The sequence below is a fragment of the Pan troglodytes genome, chromosome 4, assembly GCF_028858775.2.
Source record: "Pan troglodytes isolate AG18354 chromosome 4, NHGRI_mPanTro3-v2.0_pri, whole genome shotgun sequence".
Classification (NCBI taxonomy): Eukaryota; Metazoa; Chordata; class Mammalia; order Primates; family Hominidae; genus Pan; species Pan troglodytes.
Genome location: NC_072402.2, coordinates 99,582,506 through 99,604,979, shown reverse-complemented (window position 1 = coordinate 99,604,979; position 22,474 = coordinate 99,582,506). Strand labels below are relative to the sequence as shown.

At 33.5% G+C, this 22,474-nt stretch overlaps 1 protein-coding gene across 2 annotated transcripts in view; it reads left to right on the top strand.

Annotated features, from left to right (window-relative positions):
- Positions 1 to 22,474, top strand: part of LOC129144001 (putative inactive deoxyuridine 5'-triphosphate nucleotidohydrolase-like protein FLJ16323) — a 401,038-nt gene that overhangs the window by 281,313 nt on the left and 97,251 nt on the right. For both annotated transcript variants that reach the window (XM_063811434.1, XM_054684463.2), the window contains one exon: positions 17,981 to 18,063. Coding sequence is in view for 1 of the 2 variants with exons in the window: in XM_054684463.2 (XP_054540438.2) it covers positions 17,981 to 18,001 (21 nt within the window). In the remaining variant the exon portion in view is untranslated. The remainder of the gene's footprint in view (positions 1 to 17,980; positions 18,064 to 22,474) is intronic.

The following is a 22,474-nucleotide window of genomic DNA, read 5'->3' as shown; positions in this document are numbered from 1 at the left end:
AGAGGTAATAAATTAATAAAGATCAGAGCAGAAATAAATAAAATAGAGACTAGAAAAACAAGAGAAAAAATTAAAAAACAGAGAGTTGACTTTGTGAAAAAAATTGAGAAACCTGTACTTGGACTAAGAACAGAAAAATAAGACTCAAAATAAAAAAGAAAAAAGGAGACTTACAACTAAAGCAACAGAAATACAAAGGGTCATGAGACCGTTATGAAAAAAATTACACCAACAAATTGGACAAACTAGAAGTAACAGGAAAATTTCTTTTTCCTAGATGCATGCACTCTACCAAGACTCAATTATGAAGAAATAGAAAACCTTAACACCAATAATAGGAAAATTGAGTGAATAATAAAAAGTCTCCCACCAAAGAAAAGCCCAGGATCTGATGGCTTCCCTGCCGAACTCTATCAAATATTTAAATAATGAGGGCCAATTCTCAGATTCTTCCAAAATATGGAAGAGGAGGGAACTCTTTCAACCTCATTTTACAAAGCCAGCATCATCCCAATACCAAATTTGCCAATATCAAAGCCAGATAAAGACATACAGAAAAAAAAATACAGGACAATATACCTGATAAATGAACATTGGTGCAAAAATTCTCAACAAAATACTAGCAAACTAAATCCAAAATCACATTTAAATGATCATTCTCCATGATCAAATTGGTTTCATTCCAAGAATGCAAGAATGGATCAACAAATGTAAATCAATAAATATAATATATCACATTAGCAGAATGAAGAACAAAACCACGTGATCAATAAGTGCAGAAAATTGTTCAACACAATTTATAATCATTTTATAATAAAAACCTCTTAATAATTAGGCGTGGAATGTATCTTAACACAATACATGCTATATATGACAAGCCCACAACTAACATCTTAGTCAACTGTGAAAAGGTGAAAGCTTTTTTTCTAAGATTCAGAAAAGGACACAACATGGTACTGGAAGTCCTAACCAGAGCAATTAGGCAAGAGAAAGAAATAAAAAAGCATCCAAATTGAAAAGAAAGAAGCTAAATTGTTCCTCTTTGCAGAAAAGATGATCTTATACACAGAAAACTCTAAAGAATCCACCAAAAAACTGTTAAAAATAATTAATGAATTCAGTAAATTTGAAAAATACAAAATAAACATGAAAAAATTAAGTTTTTCTATACACTAAAAACAAGCAACCTAAAAAAATTAAAAAATAATTTTATTTATAATAGCTACAAAAATAAAATAGGAATAAATTTAACTTAAGAGGTAAAAGATATCTACACTAAAAGTAGGGAACATTGATGAAAGAAATTACTAGTCATTAGAGAAATGCAAATCAAAACCACAATGAGATACCATCTCACACCAGTTAGAATGATGATAATTAAAGTCAGGAAACAACAGATGCTGGCAAGGATGTGGAGAAATAGGAACACTTTTACACTGTTGGTGGGAGTGTAAATTAGTTCAACCATTGTGGAAGACAGTGTGGTGATTCCTCAAGGATCTACAACCAGAAATAACCATTTAACCCAACAATCCTATTACTGAGTATATACCCAAAGGATTATAATTCATTCTACTATGAAGACACATGCACATGTACGTTTATTGCAGCACTATTTACAATAGCAAAGACTTGGAACCAACTCGAATGCCCATCAATAATAGACTGGATAAAGAAAATGTGGCACATATACACCATGGAATACTATGCAGCCATAAAAAGGATAAATTCACGTCCTTTGTAGGGACATGGAAGAAGCCGGAAGCCATCATTTTCAGCAAACTAACACAGGAGCAGAAAACCAAACACCACATGTTCTCACTCATAAGTGAGAGTTAAACAATGAGAAAACATGGACACAGGGAGGGGAAAATCACACACCGGGGCCTTTTAGCGGGTGGGAGGCAAGGGGAGGGAGAGCATTAGAACAAATACCTAATGCATACAGGGCTTAAAACCTAGATGACCAGTTGGTAGGTGCAGCAAACCACCATGGCACATGTATACCTGTGTAACAAAGCTTCACGTTCTGCACATGTATCCCAGAACTCAAAGTAAAATTAAAAAAAAAAAGCAAACTAAAAAAAAAAGGAGACACAAATAAATTTTTAAAAATTTATGCTAATGGATTAGAAGAATTAATATTGTAACAATGTTCATATTAGCCAATGTGACCTATAGCTTTAACACAATCCCTATCCAAATAACAATAACATTCTTCACAGAAATAGAAAAAAAAATCCTAAAATTCGCACAGAATCACAAAAGATCCTAAAGCCAAAGCAATATTGAGCAAAAAGGACAAAACTGGAGGCATCACATTACCTGACTTTAAAACATACTACAAAGTTACAGTAACCAAAACAGCATGGTACTGTCATTAAAAACAGACATATACACCAATGGAACAGAGTAGAGCTGAGAAATGAACCCAAACATGTACAGTCAACTGATCTTTGGCTAAAATGCCAAAAACACACTTTCATGTTTATTATAGAATTATTCACAATAGCTAAGATATGGAATAAACCTAATTGTCCACCCACAGGTGAGTGGATAAGAAAAATGTAGTATTCATACAAAATGAAATACTATTCAGTCATAAAAAAGAATCCAACCCTGTTATTTGTGACAGCATGAATGAACCTGCAGGACATAATGTTAAGTGACATAGGCAGGCACAAAAAGACAAATCCCTCATAATCTCACATATATGGAATCTAAAATGTTTGATTTCTTAGAAGTAGATCATACAATGGTGGTTACTAGGAGCTGGGGTTGTTGGGGTGGTGGTTGAGCAAATGTTTGTTAAAGGATACAAAACTGTAGTTAGATAGAAGGAATAACTATATCTATTGTACTAAATAGTGACTATAGTTAATATATTGCATTCTTGAAAAATGCTAACAGGATGGATCTAAAGTGTTTTCACCACAAAGATGAAAATTATGTGAGGTAATGCATATGTTAATTAGCTGGATTTAATCATTTTACAACATATATACTTCAAAACATCACATATAATCTTATCTGTCAATTTAAAATAAAACACCAAAAAGAAATTATTTTTGTTTAAAATAGCATCAAAATAGCATACTTAGAAATTATTTAACAAGAGAAATGAAAGACTTCTATGCTGAAAACCGTAATTTATTGTTGAGCAAAGAATGAATAAATAAATAAATGAAGATTTACATAAAATAGGAGACAATGCATATACTTGAATTAGAAGACTCAATATTGTCAAGATTTTTCTCATTCCCAAATTGATCAATAGAGTCACACAATTCCTTTTAAATAACTAGCAGTGTTTTTATTTTGCAGAAATTGATATCCTAACATAAAATGAATACAGAAATTTAAATGATTTAGAATAGCCAAAACAATTTTGATAAAAGGGAATGAAATTGAAGGACTTAATCCAATTTCAAAACTTACAATAAAGCTATAGTAATCAATCAAAGAGAGTGTTTTTGGCACAAAAACAGGCTTATAGATCAATATAACATTTTAACATTGGTGCCAAAACAATTTAAGGACAAAATGACACTTTTTTCAGCAAATAAATTGAACAGTCACATTAAAAAATCTGAGATCCATACTGAAAAATTAACCAAAAATGAATCATAGACCTCAATTTAATAGTTAACACTATAAATCTTCTAGATTGCAACATAACAATAAAGCATTATGATGTAGGATTGGAAAATGAGATAAATACAACATTAAAAGCCCAATTCATTGATAAGGTGTAATAAAAATTGAAAACTTTTGCACTTTAACAAAACAAATTTAAGAAAATAAAGCAGTTGCAGATAGGAACAAATGCTTGTGAATCATATATCTGATCAAAAACTTTTATTCAGAATATTTCAAGTTTTTATCCAGTTAAAACTCAATAATAAGGCAAACAACCCAATTAAAATTTGAGTACAAGATTTGAATAGATATTTCACTAATGAAATATGAATTACTAACAAGCATATAAAATGATGCTCAACTTAATTAGACATCAGGGAGAAGCAATTAAATGAACACTGGAATAACTAGCAGAAAATGCCATATTTGCTAGAATATAGAAAACTATATCCCTCAATATTGCTTGTGAGAATATAAAATAGTAAAGCTATTTTGGAAATGATTTAACAGTTTCTTAAAAATTAAACATAAACTGACCGTAGGACCCACAAATTCACTCCTACATATTCTCCAAGAAAAATTTTAAAAATCCACGTGAAGATATATGTGAGAATGTTTTCAGTAACATTATGCATAACAACCGAAAAACAAAAACAATCCAGATGACCATCAACTGTTTCACAATAAAAAGGAATAAAATTCTAATACCTATTACATAATACTAATAATATGTGCTGCAACATAGATTAACCTCCAAAAATGCTGAGTGGAAGAAGAAAGATGCAAAAGATGACCCATTGTATGGTTCAACTTATATGTAATATCCAGAAGAAGTCTATTTATAGAGACAAAAAGCATAACATTGGCCCTTTGGGCCTGGTAGTGAGATAAGGGAGTGACTGTAAATAGGTACAAGCTTTCATTTTGTGTCATAAAATGTTCTAAAACTGAATTGTGGAAATGGTTACACGACTCCAAAAGTTCACAAAAAATCATTGAATTGTGTACTTGTAATGGGTGAAATATAAAGTATGTACATTATACTTCAGGGTGTCTAGGGGAGGGATAGCATTAGGATAAATACCTAATGTAGGTGACAAGTTGATGAGTGCAGCAAACCACTATGGCATGTGTATACCTAAGTAACAAAACTGCATCTTCTGCACATCTACCCCAGAACTTAAAGTATAATAAAAAAAGAAAAAAAATGTTTTAAAAGAGGATTAAATACAATGAACTGCCTTTTATCAGACAGAAGAATTAGGTAAAGCCATTAACTTAATAGGAGACTTACATTCCCAATCTCTTAGTTACCTTTATATCTAAAAAAGGATTTTCTCATTTTAAGCATAGAACAGTCAAAATTTGAATCTTAAAATTTATATCTATTAGTATCTAGTATGATTTATTTTAAAATTTTATTGACATAGAAAATATCAGTTTGACCATTCTATAATTTCAAGTATCTTATCCAAAGATAAGTGATCTTTAATAGAGGAATTTTTGTTTGAATGATTTTCAATAATTAAAGAGATAAAAGCTTTCCATGTGAAATGCCAATGAATTCGGGTAATTCTGACCATTTATATTACTGCCTGTAGTCTACTACATTACCCTGTTCTCTCTTATTGAATCATAATGAGAGAAAAATGTAAGATATGTGATGGATAAAAATATAGAGAAATGTAATTGTTAGAATTAAATAATTCTTCATTCTCCTTTCTCAATTCACTGTTACAAAAATGTTTGAACATGTATTAAATAAAAGGGAAATGCATATTGGTATATGATTGTAATAGTTAGATGTTTATCAAATAACATAAAATGATTTAAATTTCTTTCAAGAAAATTAATAATGCCACAGCACTTTCATAGTTTAGGACAGTGTTAGTAGTTTTTAACTTTTTAGGACATATTCTTACTATACCTTTTCCAGTAGTATTGTTTGTTTTCTTCTGAGACTTCTAGCCTTCTTTGATCGTTGGCAAGGTTTATGATTTGATTAGAATTTTATTTATAAAAATAGGTGGTAGGTACAATTTAGCCTGTGAGTTGTAGTTTGTAGAAACTTGCATAAAATCAGAAGCCTAGTCAATGAGTAAAAATACATTGACTAAAATAAGTGTTGTTCCTTTATCCCAAACCATGGCAAAGTAGTATCTTGTCTTTATTATTATATATTTACAAAGTAAATATATGATATATTAAATATATATTACATATAGAATTTACATTATATATAATGTAAATTATTTAGCTACTTTGGATTATTTGAGAAGCACATTCCAGCTCTGAAAGGAAGAGAAGGGAGAACAAAATGTACTTTGCAGAAATGCTAAAGGAAGGACATCTTTAATGCTGTTTCATAAGGCCGAATGGAGTTAAGATAATCAGCCCTAGAAAATTCTGTAGTTGTTATTTTTGCAACTTTTCCTGTTGCTAAATGATTAGAAAATTCAATTATTGAAAAGAACTAGTAAACATAACTTGGCCATCAACAGACCTTGTAGTGCGCTATAGTGTAATAGAAGAGCTTCCATATTTTTCTATTTAAAGGCCATTAAATAGAACCAATTTTCACAAGTTGGGTTTTAATTAGAAACTCCTTTTTTTTTCTTTTATTATTATACTTTAAGTTTTAGGGTGCATGTGCACATTGTGCAGGTTAGTTACATATGTATACATGTGCCATGCTGGTGCGCTGCACCCACTAACTCATCATCTAGCATTAGGTATATCTCCCAATGCTATCCCTCCCCCCTCCCCCCACCCCACAACAGTCCCCAAAGTGTGATGTTCCCCTTCCTGTGTCCATGTGATCTCATTGTTCAATTCCCACCTATGAGTGAGAATATGCGGTGTTTCGTTTTTTGTTCTTGCGATAGTTTACTGAGAATGATGATTTCCAATTTCATCCATGTCCCTACAAAGGACATGATCTCATCATTTTTTATGGCTGCATAGTATTCCATGGTGTATATGTGCCACATTTTCTTAATCCAGTCTATCGTTGTTGGACATTTGGGTTGGCTCCAAGTCTTTGCTATTGTGAATAATGCTGCAATAAACATACGTGTGCATGTGTCTTTATAGCAGCATGATTTATAGCCCTTTGGGTATATACCCAGTAATGGGATGGCTAGGTCAAATGGTATTTCTAGTTCTAGATCCCTGAGGAATTGCCACATTGACTTCCACATTTGACTGAAACAATGATACGGAGACACATTCCATAAATATTAATTCCAAAAAATATATAAAAATACTGTTTTTACTCGTTCTCACTTTTTACATTCAATTGTTTGCTTTCCACTACCCTATGTAGATATAGATAGACTTAGTTATAAATAAAAATACAGATACATGTGTTTAGCAAGTACTTATTTGATATTATGCCAGGCATTAGCAAGGTTTTGGGAGAGGTACATTAGCAAGGTTTGGAAAACTAACTAACACTAGTGGATAGAAGCATTTCAATTTCTTTTGTTATCAAATTATACCTTCTTTGCTTTGGCAATTAGCCTACAATGGCTTAGGATGTGACTTGCAAAATTTCATGTGCTGGGGTAAGGACTGCTGCAATTTCTGCACTCCTTTGAGGATGGTTCACATTCCAGAAGGAGGTGTATAAGTAGTCATTAAATGAGCCAAAACTTTCAAATATTCCTAGATTGTATTTCCCAGATTTTGCTGACTTTCCTCTTTATTTAAAATATTTTTCTTATCTAGTGGCTTTAAATTTACTCTGAAATCACCTTAAATATCTATCTATTTATCTTTTACCTGCTGTTCTAAAATGTAAGTGCACACAAAATTACCTATAGGGCTTGTTAAAAAATGTCTACTTTCCAGATCACAACACTAGAGACACTGATCCAGTGAATCTGGGGCTGAGCCTCAAAAGGCAGCATTTTATGAAGCTCCCTAAGAAGTTCTTATGCAAATGGATCAAGACTATATAGATCAAGAAACCATAGTTTAGATTGATTGCAAAGATTTTCTCCCACTCTGTGGGTTGTCTGATTAGTCTGCTGATTATTTCTTTTGCTGTGCAGAAACTTTTTTAGTTTAATTAAGTCCCATCTATTTATCTCTGTTTTTGTTGCAATTGCTTTTGGGTTCTTGATTATGAAGTCTTTGCCTAAGCTAACATCTAGAAGTGTTTTTCTGATTTATTGTGTAGAATTTTCATGATTTCAGGTTTTAGATTTGAGTCCTTGATCCATCTTGAGTTGATTTTTGTATAAAAAGATAAATGAGGATCCAGTTTTATTCTTCTACATGTGGCTTGCCAATTATCCCAGCACCGTTTGTTGAATAGGGTGTTCTTTCTCCACGTTATGGTTTTGTTTGCTTTGTCAAAGACCAGTTGACTCTAAGTATTTGGATTTATTTCTGGGTTCTGTTCCATTGGTCTATATGCCTATTTTTATACCAGCACCATGCTGTTTTGTTGATTATGGCCTTATGGTATAGTTTGAAGTCAAGTAATATAATAGTTCCAGGTTTGTTCTTTTTGCTTAGTCTTCCTTTGGCCATGCAGGATCTTTTTTCATTCCATATGAATTACAGCATTTTTTTTCTAATTCTGTGAAGAATGATGGTGGTATTTTGATAGGAATTGCATTGAATTTATAGATTGCTCTTGGCAGTATGGTCATTCTCACAATATTGATTCTACCCATTCATGACCATGGGATGTGTTTCCATTTGTTTGTGTCATCTATGATTTTTTTCAGCAGTTTTTTATAGTTTTACAACAAAGTACTAATATCCAGAATCTCCAAGGAAGTCAAACAAATCAGCAACAACAAAACAAACAATCCCATCAAAAAGTGGGCAAAGGACAGGAATAGACAATTCTCAAAAGAAGATATACAAATGGACAACAAACATATGAAAAAATGCCCAACATCACTAATTATTCTGGGAAATTCAAATAACCACAATTCAATATGGCTTCACTCCTGCAAGAATGATCATAATAAAAAAATAAAAAATAATAGATGTTGGCTTGGATGTGGTGAAAAGGGAACACTTATACACTGTTGGTGGGAATGTAAACTAGTACAACCACTGTGGAAAACAGTGTGAAAATTCCTTAAAAGCACATCTACCATTTGATCCAGCAATCCCACTCCTGGGTATCTACACAGAGGAAAATATGTGGTATATGGGTATATATATATACACACATATATAGTATGTATAGATGTATATATATGTATATATACACATATACATACACATATATATACACACACACATATATATATACACACATATCTATATACCGTGGAATACTACTCAACCATAAAAAGGAACAAAATAATGGCATTTGTACCAACCTGGATGGAATTGGAGACCATTATTCTAAATGAAGTAACTCAGGAATGAAAAACCTAACATTGTATGTTATCAGTCATAAGTGGAAACTAAGCTATGAGGATGCAAAAGCATAAAAATGATACAATGGACTCTGGGGACTCAATGTAAAGTGTGGGAGCCAGGGTGAGGGATAAAAGACTATACATTGGGTACAGTGTGCACTGCTCAGGTGATGGGTGCACCAAAATTTCAGTACTCACCTCTAAAGAAGTTATTCATGTAACCAAACACCACCTGTCCCCCCCAAAAACTATTGAAATAAAAAATTAAATTTTAAGAAATAAAAATAAAAATAAATAAAATAAAATAATCATAATGGTTTACCATTTAATCCTTGAAACAATCCTGGGAGGTAGAATTTTTTTCAGGAGTGTTACACCTTTATCTTTCTGTATGGTTATAAACAAGTCTGATTTTTTTTCATCAAATAGAGATGAGTGGCAAAAAAAGAGAGAAAGAAACAATACTTTATTCCAGACTAATATTTATATGTTCTCTAATTCTAGATTTTACTGAACAACTCTTTCCAAATCAGTCCACAACTGCCACTTAGCTCAAGAAATATTAAAAGAAGTGCGTAATACACAGTTACAAGGTTTTGGAGAATAAAATGTCTTCATCTCAAGTGAAAATTAAATGAGATAGTCACATATCATGGGTCAGTTATCCATGGGGGTCACATTTCTACACATCTTGCAAGCAGAGACACTGACAGCTTTCATTCTGAGCTCTGTTTTCAAGGATTATAAATAATTAAAAATATAGAAAGTACATTCATTTAGGGCAGAGGGCAGATTTGTTTACTCTCTAGTGTAATGCGGATAATTACTCCAGTGTAACAAAGATAATGAATCTGACCCAGTTGTCCCATCAAGCTCGTGTTTATAGTTTCTTTGAATAAATATTGATATTGTTCCTCCCAGTATTAAAACTTTAGAAATTCTAGTTACATTCATTTTATCTGAGTTCCTTTCTCAGGAAACCAACCAACAGGCTTCAGAGATAGCAAGGAGCTGAAACTCACCAGTTCACTGCATTTGGACAATGAGATGTCAGACCCCTCACCCATCATGATAGCCTAAATGACCACCTGCTCTCTGTTGACCAACCCCTCTCTTATCCTTCTCTAATTCCTTTTTCCCTACGCATGGTTACATTTCTTTCCTGGCATATAAACTCCTCATTTTAATTGGTCAGGAAGATGGATTTGAGACTGATCTCTCATCTCTTTAGCTGCAGCACCCAATTAAAGCCTTCTTACTTGGCAATACTCATTTTTTCAGTGATTGACTTTCTGTGCAGCAAACTGTGCAGCAAACAGCAGTATGTAGCCCAAACACCTGGTGTTTCAGTCACAATAATTTGCCTAGCTTCAGGAAAAACAGCAAGTTCACTTACAGATCCATATAAAAGACTCAAGTTTTCTAAACTTCAGTTCTCTCTTCTGTAACACAATTCATTGCAGGTGCAGGCTTCACCTGATGATTTCAGGATGATCAGATCTTCTTGTGGGAACTGAGGCTCAGGCAATAAGGGTAGGAAAATGGTGGTACTCCCATTACTGCTATTTCTATGAGGAATTACTCCCCTTTGTCTCTGATCCAGAAATATTTTGTATTCTTTTAGTATTCATGACGTTGTGACAAGCTATCTTGTTAGTTTGCAGGTATTATAAAATCTCAGGTGTTTGTAGTTCTTGATATAACCTATACTTTATAGATTTATAATTAAGTACAACACGTAATTTTCTACTATTGTAGACATCTGTAAACTACATTCCTAAAATAACAGTAAATGGATACTTAAATATGTTTTCTAAAAATGATTAAGACATTAATTTGAATTATATAATGGTCTCATAGAATACATGATTAAGGAAGTATGTAATGTATAATTTTTATACCACTTTTGATGAATATATTTAAACATCTCAAATAAAATAGATTTAGAGGAACTAAAGGAAATTTTCTCTAAAACATAAGTTGAGCATGTTAGAAAAATCAACATAGTTGTCTTATACTTGGATGAAATATATACCTTTTCTTTCCTACTTGGAAAGTAATTATGACAAAACTTTCATAAAATGTTTCTCCACATGTGAAATATTAGCTACTTTTTTTCCGTGGAGATCCCCAATGCTCTATTGTGCCTCTGACAATGTCCCTTTAATCTGATGAATGTGTTTGTGTTCAATGCAAAGTAGTTGAAATAACCTAAAATGCCTTATCCTCCTGATGTGATATGAATTTACAGAAGGTTCTAAAGAAAATACTGCTTGGGGCTAAGAACATTATGAATATTTCAGTGAAACTGAAACTGTCAAAATATAGAAGTAAATGCCTGTTGGTTATGTAGAATAAATGAATGGAAAGATGACAATTGAAAATTATAATACATCCTTCCCAACAGATTTGTTCTGTATTGGAGACCTTACTGGGAAATTGAAATGGAAGAACTATAACAAATTTGAGAAATAACAGTGATTTAAAGTTATATAATAAATTCATTAACCTATGATGAACAGAGATATTATTAAACTTGAAGAGATAACTACTAGTAGCCATTATGATATTGTAAATAATGGTCTGGTAGAAAAAAAGGTCCATTTTAAATTTCTTGTTGCATAGAGGGGATTTTACATTATAGTAATATAGAAACAAGAGAAAATTTGTATTGTATAAAATGAAAGTTCTAATTATCTATCCATTCATTTTGCATTCAACATTTATTTGGCATTTACTTTTTGTCAGCCATTGAGGGATTAGGGATAGTAATTAGAGATAGTAATTACCATTAAAGTTAAAAAAGAAGAATAGAATTTAAGAATATAAGGATATATGTGAGGTCTAAAGGGTAGATAAGTTAACATTTAAGTATATTCTATGTAATAAGTACTAGATAATATTAATCTCATATGGCATAAAAGACACACTGAGGAAGGCAGCTATGGTTTGAATGTGTCCCCCAAAGTTTGTGTTACAAACTTAACCCCCAGTGCAACAATATTAGTAAGTGGAAACTTTGAGATAATTAGGGTCATGAGGCTCTGCTCTCATGAATTGATTAATGTAGTTATTGTAGGAATGGGTTCCTTATGAAAGTGAATTGAAGCCAAGTATAGTGGTATATGCCTGTAGTCTCAGCTACTCAAGAGGCTGAGGCAGGAGGGTTTATTGTTCTCAAGAGTTTGAGGCCAGCCTTGAAAACTTAGAAACAGCCTATCTCTAAAAAAAATAAAAATAGAAATAGAGTGAGCTGGGCCCTCTTTTGCTGTCTTGAATGTATTGCCTCACCACTTAATGCTTTCCACTGTCTCCTGATGCAGCAAGAAGGCCCTCCCCAGATCCAGACCCTTGATCTTGGACTTCCCAGCCTTCAGAACTGTGAGGAATCAATCTCTGTTCTTTATAAATTACCCAGTCTGTAATTTATACTGTATTCTGTGCTAGCAGCACAAAATGGACTAAGACTGATGTCCTAACCCAGAGTAAGTTATTAGAGATATCCTGAAGTAAGCCTTATAGGGCAAGTAGGGCCCATGTGAACCCAATAGAGTAGAGGGCCATGACAATGTATAGGCAAAGAAAAGAAAAAAACGAAAGACATAATCCAAATTTGAGAACTGCAAGTAGTTCATTGTAGTGACACTATAGAGTACAGATGGCCATAAAATCAACCCTGGTCCAAACCCTGTCTCTTCCTTTTTTTTTTTTTTTTTTTTTGAGACGGTGTCTCACTCTGTTGCCCAGGCTGGAGTGCAGTGGCGCGATCTCAACTCACTCACTGCTAGCTCTGCCTCCCGGGTTCACGCCATTCTCCTGCCTCAGCCTCCCTAATAGCTGGGACTACAGGTGCCCACCACGACGCCCGGCTAATTTTTTGTGTTTTTAGTAGAGACGGGGTTTCTCTGTGTTAACCAGGATGGTCTCAATCTCCTGACCTTGTGATCCGCCTGCCTCGGCCTCCCAAAGTGCTGGGATTACAGGCGTGAGCCACCGCGCCCAGCCCGTCTCTTACTTTTAACAAGTTACTTGCTTTATCTAGTGTCCTCTTGTCCTCATATAAAAAATACTGTAGGTAAACAAGTTCTTTACCTTTTTTTCAAATTATAATTATTTATGATCCTATGGATTTCAAAACATTTGCTTGAAATTCTACTATGGACTAAAAACTTTTTCTAAAATGCTGTTAATATCGTATTATCTGTGAAGTTAATCAACCTACGCAAAATTTTAAGACCAGTGGAGATCATTTTATCAGCTTTCTCATATCTTTACTCAGTTTAATTCCTGAAGCCTAAACTGTGTTATCCAAAAAACATTTTATGAAACTTTATTTGGCATATCCATTAAAAGCAGGAAATCCAAATCCTGCATCCAGTCGTGTGTTATTTCTTACCTACCAAAGTTACTTGTTCAATAAACTATATTTATACATTTTTACTAAGCAATATAACAAGTTAATTCATAATGAACAAATCAATCAATCAACCAATTATCCTAAATAGAATTTCTTTTCCAATTGTATTTTGCAGATTATTGCTGGAATGAGCTTTGGTTTAATCCAGATACACATATTACAGATGGTGGAGTGAGGTCACAGTAATAAGTAGTGAAAAAAAATTGGTGGTTAGAACCTTTTAATAGCTTCCATGAAAGCATTCTTCTACCTACCTAGGCATAAGGAAAATCCTCATGTCCTTAACATTAGCCAGGTGCAGACATAACTCTGTGGGTTTTGGGTTTAAACATAAGAAAGACAGAAGAAAATAGGCCAGAGAATTAGAAGACTTCGTTAGTGCTGTTTTTCTCCTATTTAGTAGCAGTGTCCCTAAGTAATCCATTTACCTTCCAGAACTTTAGTTCTCTCTTCTTTTAGCACGTAGAACATAACTACCTTTAGTTCTGTTGTAATAATCGAATGAAGAAATTTATTTGAAAGCTCTTTATAAAGTCTGTAGATAAGAAAAGTGAATGAGGTGGAATAGATAAGGAAGTGGATGAGGTGAAGGTCATAACTTTGAGGAACGGAGAGAAAACTTTGAGGGTCACGTGGGGCAGTCAAGAGAGTTTATTTGAAGGAAAAGGTGACTGGTTATTTAAAGGGTTCCATGAATTGATGAATTGTGTATTTTTCAGTTGCCAGGTATTATAACTTAGATTACTGTAAATAATACAATTTTATGAATATGTTTTAATTGCATCTAACTCTTGCTAGGAGCACAGGTGTGACATCACCCTGATGATATCCTCCACCTCCAAGATTTATTTTCCATACTCATCCAGGATATGAAAATGGTCAGAAAAGAGCTGGCAAAGAGGATATAGACATAGCCCCACACATACCACAAGGCTGCACCACCTCCATTCATTCCTGAAAATTATTTGGTTATCTGAGGACCACTCCATCCCTAACACTGTCAAGACATTTATTTACCCTCTCAAAAACCACAATATTAAAATAAGCCCAGCATCTGTTTCACCTTTTTGTGTTCTAGTTGCCACTAATTCTTTATTTAAATTTTACTTAAGCCCATTTATGGTGTTACTTACAACTTGGACTACCTTGAATAAAACTTTTACTAAAAAGGCCTTGGAATCCAAATTGCAATATCATGGGCACTCTTTTTAGTATTCACAAGAATCCTCTTTATTGCAAAGAAATTAGCAATATTCTGTTATTCCTCCTGTAGTCTCTGGGTTACCCATGATGACCAAAAATGGTCCATTGGTTCTAAGCAAGAAATTACCTGCCTCAGCTTCACATTATATGCTATTAGAGTGACAATTGGTGATCGCATATTTTGATCACCTGGAAATAGAGTCTCTCACAGGCCCTTAGCCTGTAACCCTCCATTTCCAGATGTCCATTATGCCTTGGTTTATAGAAGCTTTATTCTATGGCTAGGCACAGCCAAAAGCCTTGTTGTTGAAAAGAAAATTGTACCTATAAGCTAGAACCAGTACTGGACAGTTTGGTGTATCATATTTAGTCCGTTGCCAAATGACATGATGCTGGAGAAGGCCACTCATCTCTTAGATCTCTTGACTACTTGGGAAATTTCCTGTGAATTTCAAAGGGAAATTGTACATTTATGGATGACAGTGCCACCATTACATGTCATGAAGCTTGTTGGGGAGCTACTGTTTTTCACCGCTTAACTGAAATACCTGATAAATGATGAGGCCCAAGAGTTAGCACAATTACCTGAACTTCGAGTAGTCATCTTAACAATGAATTTTCTTGAAAATAATAAGCCCTGTCAGAACACTTTTTACAGACTCTTGGGCAATGGCCATTTATTTGACTGTCTGATATAGCCAATGGAAACCACAATTTCTTATGCTAGTGTATTCCTTTAGGGCAAAGAATTCCGGAGTCTCATACTGCACAGATTTTGAACATGTGTACTACAAATCAAAGACACACATGTCTCTACACATACTAAAGCTACAATGTAAGTCCCCACAAACATGCTCCTTTCCCCTTCAGAATTGGTCATTATTATTTTGAGTAATGTTATTCGAATTACATAATTCCTCTTTAGGCATTATTAAAATGAATGGTCAAAGCATTCAGTTTATTACTTAAAATACATAACGCTGGGCTTTTGAACAAGACGTTCAATGGAACTTCTGGCTTCTTTATCAACCTGAGGCTACAGGCCTCATAGACTATCCCAATGATTTATCTAAACAGTTTCAAATGCAAATAAATGAAGCAAGCTATTTCAATCATCACTTAAACATCAAAAGTAAATTATAATAAAGCATTTGACTCTAATTTTGATGATTGACTTCTGATATCTTTCAAGCCCCATTTCCCCTTTCTTTCCCACAGCTGGGAATGCTGATAAGAAAGCCTGCATGCTCTCTTATTTGGTGCCGGTAGGAAGCTGAAACCTGGCTCTTGTGAGGCACCCTTTAGCGCAGCTTTATCCCTTCACCACTATAAAACCCCAAGCCAGTCACTCCTCTCTGATATTTTGGCTCTATCTGCACTTACTTGGAATTATGTGAGAGCCTTTCCCATATTCTTTCCTCAAAACCTTCTTATATGAGTAAGAAATCTGTTTATGCCCTCTTGGTGCATGTGTGGTATCACCAGTCTATATATCTACATCAAATATGGGGTTAGGTGGTCCCTCTCCTTACTGTTAAATGACAGCAATGACTTACCTGTAATTTCAGCCTACTTTCAAAAAGATAGTCCCATGTGGCTATTTTTTAAATGAAGTGAATGTGTAACTTTGAGATCCAAGCATGTAGTAGCTGGTGTGTCTCTTTCATATCTCACTTTCCCTGCTACGTATCCATGGGACCGTGTTTTACAGTTGATTTAACTAGGTCTTGAGACTAAGAAAAGATACCTGATCTTCATCAGACTATAAAGAATGACAAATATACTTTTATAGTTAAGTCGCTGAAATTTTTTTACCTGTCTATTAGGACAGCTAGAGTAAATTACCTTAATACACAAGATGGTGTTTTTTGCTTCACATATTCTCACTCTATTCCATGCTTGGACCCGCCTGAATGTTATTCCAGCCCTCTGTATAGTGTGAGCAGATAGGCACTTCGCTAATGTGTCAGGAAAAACTTCTTAAAAGTTTTCTGCTAACAGTCACTGAGTGTGAATTTCCTTGTTTTTGGTAGTTTTGTGTGATGAAAAACTCTATCTGGTAACTCAGATCCAGCACTTAGTTGTAGAATGACTTAGACAAAGGTGATAATACAGGGTTTATATAGATATGATATAATAAAGGTGGTATCACAGTTTTGAGGAGGACTCCAAAGAGGATGAAAAATGTCTATCTAAGGGTGATACTGTAAAGTGATGATGAGGTGAAGTGTCAGTTGGCTATTCATTGAATGTTGCTTTTGCCTCCTTACCCAGCAGACATGCCAGCTACATGCAATCAGAACACCTTACAGAATTTTCAGAATTCCTCATTTTGAGCCTCTCAGGAGATCCAGAACTGCAGCCCCTTCTTGGGCTGTTTCTGTCCATGAACCTGGTCACGGTGCTTGGAAACCTGCTCATTATCCTGGCCATCAGTTCTGACTCCCACCTCCACAAGCCTATGTACTTCTTACTCTCCAGATTGTCCATGGCTGCCATTTGTTTTGTCTTCACCATGATCCAAAAGATGATGGTAAACCTCAGGGCACAGAGCAAAGACATCTTTACTCAGCCAAGTGGTAGTCCAATTCCATTCTAAATGTGTAGTCTTATCAGATTTCTTCTAATTTAGCAGAAATCTGTTGTTTCAATCTTCTAATACTCACTGGTTCTAATTCTCCTATTTGAATCTGAAGATGTAAACTAATTATTCTTTTGTATGAGCCTTTCAAAATAATTGAAGACAGTTATGTCCTTTTCTTGATAATCACCATACTTTCTTCACACTAATTGATACACAATTGTTAATAAGTCATGGATTTTCTACTCAAACAACCTTTATTCTATCATCTTATGCTTCTGGTTATGTAACAGTTGACTCTCATTGCTTTATTTATTTTTTAAACATGATGATTACTATTAACCTCTTTGTAAGATTTAAAAATATCTTTATGCACAGTAATATCTCAATGAATTACAACTATTATTTTAAAAAATAAAATAAAGGTGGTATCTATGAGATATATGAGATGATGTTTGTAAATAAAGTCAGTTTACATGTACATGGTTTTATATGTGATAAATTTACATGTAAAAGGCTGCTGTCCATTTCAAGAACCCTGACATTTTATTTATTTTCATTATCACAGTTATCATTGTTATTTTTTCTTGTGTTAAATCAGTTCCTAATCCAGAAACAACTTAGCTATAAATGTTTATTTGATAAGTTCCTAGGATAACCTTGATTGAATGAGGTATAGCTTTATTTTGCTGTTATGGAGAGTAAATTGAAAAAGAAGAACCTCTTGATTTGGATTTTTTTTTCTTGTAGACAAAACCACAGTCAACATGAATTCCAAGTGGTAACACTTAGTGTCCTGGGATGGAGTGCTGAGAGAAATCCGGAGGATTCAGGTGAGAAAACATTAAGATGATAGTAATTTGTAGTATATATAACTTAGATTGGCATTTGTAGCCTTTATCTGTATATCTACTTTTGTTTCCTATAATTCTGTAAAGTGTTCTATTATTCTATTATTATTTTTTATAGAAAAGCCAAATGAAGCTCAGGCAGGTTATATGACTTAGATAAAATTCGTTGGTTCATGAATAATGAAGCTGAGTCTTCGATTCCAGAAGCTGTACATTTCTTCTTTTGAAGAATAAAAACCTTCTTAAAAGTTTTGCTCATATGTTGTGTGTGGTGTATAAATGAGATGCATCAATTTTACTTAGAAAAATACAAATTTCCTACACTTTAGTCCTTCTGTTGTTCCTTTGTCTGAAACAGAATGGTAAGTAGTTAGAAAAATCAGCATGCAAGCATGAAATTGGAAATGGCAGGCTAACACTCTTAAATTTTATTAGAGGATGAAAAAAAATAAAATAACCCAAAATCTCTTACACAAAATGTTTGATGTATGTGGCCTACTCCCCAATTTTTAAATACTGGGTATTTCTATTTCATTTTTCAAAAATATGACTGCCATACAGAACCAATTCTGCATTGTTTAAGGTAATAAGAGATGAAAGTGTTGCTCTGTGGATGGTATGCGGAACTACCTATGGTGTCATGCATTATTCTATCAGACATGAAGTGCCTGGGTACAATGATCATGGGGACTAACAAGTCTTTGGTTTTTATTTATAAGTACAATTAACACTATGGGTTATCTTCTAGCCTGTTTTGTTCATGAATTAATCAATTCCTCCTCTGCCACTGTCACACCATGTCAGCCAACATGATATGCTAAATGTTGGAGCTATCTACTAGGCTAGTGTCACTTTTCCATTTCTGCATTTCAGTGTCTTAATGATCGGTGAAATTACATCTTCATTTTAAGCTCCCTTGTTATTGAAAACACAAGACTTTCTATTAATTGAAGCAAAATAAGAGCTAAATAACCTATTTAGCACTTTCAGACTAACCATGTTACTCTGAAACCTCTGTATCAACTCCTCCCTAACTGAAGTTGTCAGTGATAAGAATGAGAAAATAGAAGCAACTAATTCAGTAAGAATATTTTTTAAATTATGAATTTTAAAATTGTTAGTGTTGGCAGTGTATCCAAATGTATCATTATGCAAATGTCCTTTATCTTCTGAAGCATTAGGAGACTTCAGTCGTAGTTTTATCTTTTATAGACTAATGACACCTACGATGATAGTAAAGGAGTTGGGACACAAAAAATTTATTTATATGAGACTCTTACATATGGTGGGCCATGAATCAGAGGATAGGCCTTAAAGGTAAAGTTGAATCTACAATAATAATATAGATAAAGTTTGTCACTATCCTCAAAATCTTATAGCACAGCTAGGTCATTTCAATGACTGTCTTTAGTCAGTTGTAATAGAATAAAATGAGGATTAGAATTAATGGAAGAAAAATGTTTGTCTTTAAAGAAAATTTACTTAGTGCTAGCCATGCAGGAACACATTCATATTGCCAAATATCTTGATATCACTAAATAACTTATAAATATAGAATTTTATGTGAAATCTCCTAACTAAAAAACATTGATGACAGAGTAATGATAGAATTTTTAAAAAGAAAACAATAGAAAATAAAATTTTTTAAAAAAATATCTAGCTCTAAAGCCTAAGATTCCATTTTTTGCCACCTCAGCTTAGGTTAGTGCATTAGATTTTTATAATTCCAAACAAAAGACATATATCTTTTCATCAATAATATACTGTCACTGAGTCCTGAGAGGTAGTAAAGTAAGATGTTTTTGAGGAATAAACTTGACACTCAAATGCTGAAAATCTGTACAAGTATTAAATTGCTCAGTTGATAGTTACCATGTATACTGCAATGAGCTACTACTTGTTGGAACGTAGAAAACTCCCTTAAGGAAATTTAAGTTTTATTCTGTATATGAAAGGCTCTGAAAATCAATTTAACTACCAATGATGGCTCCCAGCTATCACATAGGATTTATACACAAAAGCATAAAATAGAATACAAATAGTGAATGTTTATATTTGTGAATAGCTTTGAAGAAACATATCATGAATGTCACTAGTCTAATATGATTAGATCATGTAAAATGTCATTAAGGTAATAAATGTTTATGGTGATTAGCTATGTAAAAAGAGCAATGTAAGGATTACCAGAAATCCTTATCAATTAAAAATCAATTCTACGTAACGCATAACATGTAAAACACATATGCAGCCGAAAATCTTAATGAAACTTTGACACATTCTTGGGCTACTGTTTAGTGTGTGATCTTAAGATCATTCGTTTTTCTGTCTCTATAAATATGCCATACTCTATTTTAGGTTTTCAATGTCATTTGAATAGAGCATTATTGCTTTGAGACAGCAAATCAGATATTCTCATAAAGGGTGCATTTCTAAAAAACAGGCTTATTCCAGGTTACTACAAGTCAAATTGACAAACCAACAGGTACTTCCTGAAAACTTGTTTAGTGAATCACCTGCTAAAATCCATTATGGATATTAGCGAGACATGGTTTAGGAACTCAGAATCTGATGTGGAATAAAGATACTCAGTCATAAATAATTAGAGGACAATATAAAAAGTGTAGAATAAATGCTCTGTTATTTCAAGGGGGAGAAAAGTCCATGTTACTTGGATAATCAGCAGGGCTTTAATGGAGTACATGTGGCTAAGCCAGATCTTGAAAGAGAAGTAGAATTTTAGCAAGTAGGAAGAGCATAAAGAGCCATCAATAAATGTAGGCTATTCTCTATCTCATGGGATGAACATCAGACTATTACATTAGAATTTGTTCTTGGAACATAACTTAGGCATTAGTTTACCTCAGCATACCAGGTTTCTTTGATAACGAACTACTCTGTGACAAGGACAGATTTTTTTTTAAGCATTTAGTAGCTGGCATATGCCAGTAAGGGCACATTTTTGTTAATGAAGAGAAACATTATATATCTTGGCATTTTATAGCATGGTATGTGTATCAGTCAGAGTTCTCTAAAGAAAGAAAACCAATAAAATACATGTGTTTGTACTAAGAAATTTATCTTAAGGAATTGGTTCATGTGACGGGGAGCTGGCAAGTTTGAAATCTATAATACAGGCAAGTCCTAAATTTTTAGTACATGCTGGCATGCTGGAAACTCAAACAGGAGATGATTCTTCAATCTTGAGGCAGAATTTCTTCTCCTGAAATACTGTTTTCATCCTTAAGTCATTTCAACATTTGGATGAGGATCATCACATTATCAGAGGTATCTGTTTAACTTAAAGTCAACTGATTATAGATATTAAGCACATCTACAAAATACTCTCCCAACAACACCTAGGTTAGTGTCTTTTTACATAACTGAATAGCCTATTCGAGTGAATCAACAAAACTAAGCACAATAGTGTGTATTCAGGCTGTGGATTCTGGAGTCAGACATCTTGGAAATGGACCTAGATACCACCAGCATGTGAAGTTGGGCGTCTCAGACAGTCTGCTTCTCAATTATTTCTTGAAAATAAGGATGAATATAAGATAAGCTATATCATGAGGAGGGTTTGAGTGTAAATATGCTAATATATGGTAAGCGCTTGGAAAAGTCGTTGGTACAGAGTAAGCGTTGGGTAAGCATTAGCTCTTACTGGCATCAGGGTATATAATCCTGTGTAGGGATAACTTGACAGCAACAGAATTTGAGATGTGATATCTTGTTTGTACTCTCTCATAATCTTAGTAGAAAATATTAGTGGTATAAGAAAAAACAACAACAACAAAAACTAGGGACACAAATAGATGGAGTACTAATGTAGTTTTTTAAAATCCCAAAATCCTTCTCTCTGTTAAAAAAAAAAAAAACTTTACATCAAGTTGTCATTTGTTTGTTTAGTTATTTCTTTATTTTAGCTATGCAGCATTTGGTTGTAACCATGATTTATGATTCACAGGGGAACTTAGCCAAATATCTGAAAACATCTGCACTTGATCCATTTACATCTAACTACCAGATGTTAAACATGTCAGAAGTTTATATTTATTTTCATTGTCTCAATACTTTTGTGAATTAGCCAATTCACAAAACTGCAGTAAACTAAAAGAACAAACCAGAAAATAACTAGAAATAAGTTTTTAATAAAATTGAAAATATTCAAGAGTCATGAGCATTCCAAAATATACTTCAGGATTTTGAGCATAATCTGCCACTAGAATATGAGATAAGAAATAAAATTCATCTTACACAAAAGTTTTGTTGTTGATTTTACTTCAAGGAAAAACCGTTTAACATATTGATAAACATAGAGCTAAACAGAAACTTATAATTTGAAATATGTTGATAGACATTCTGTTAAAAAATAGGATTCTGAATTCTACACCTC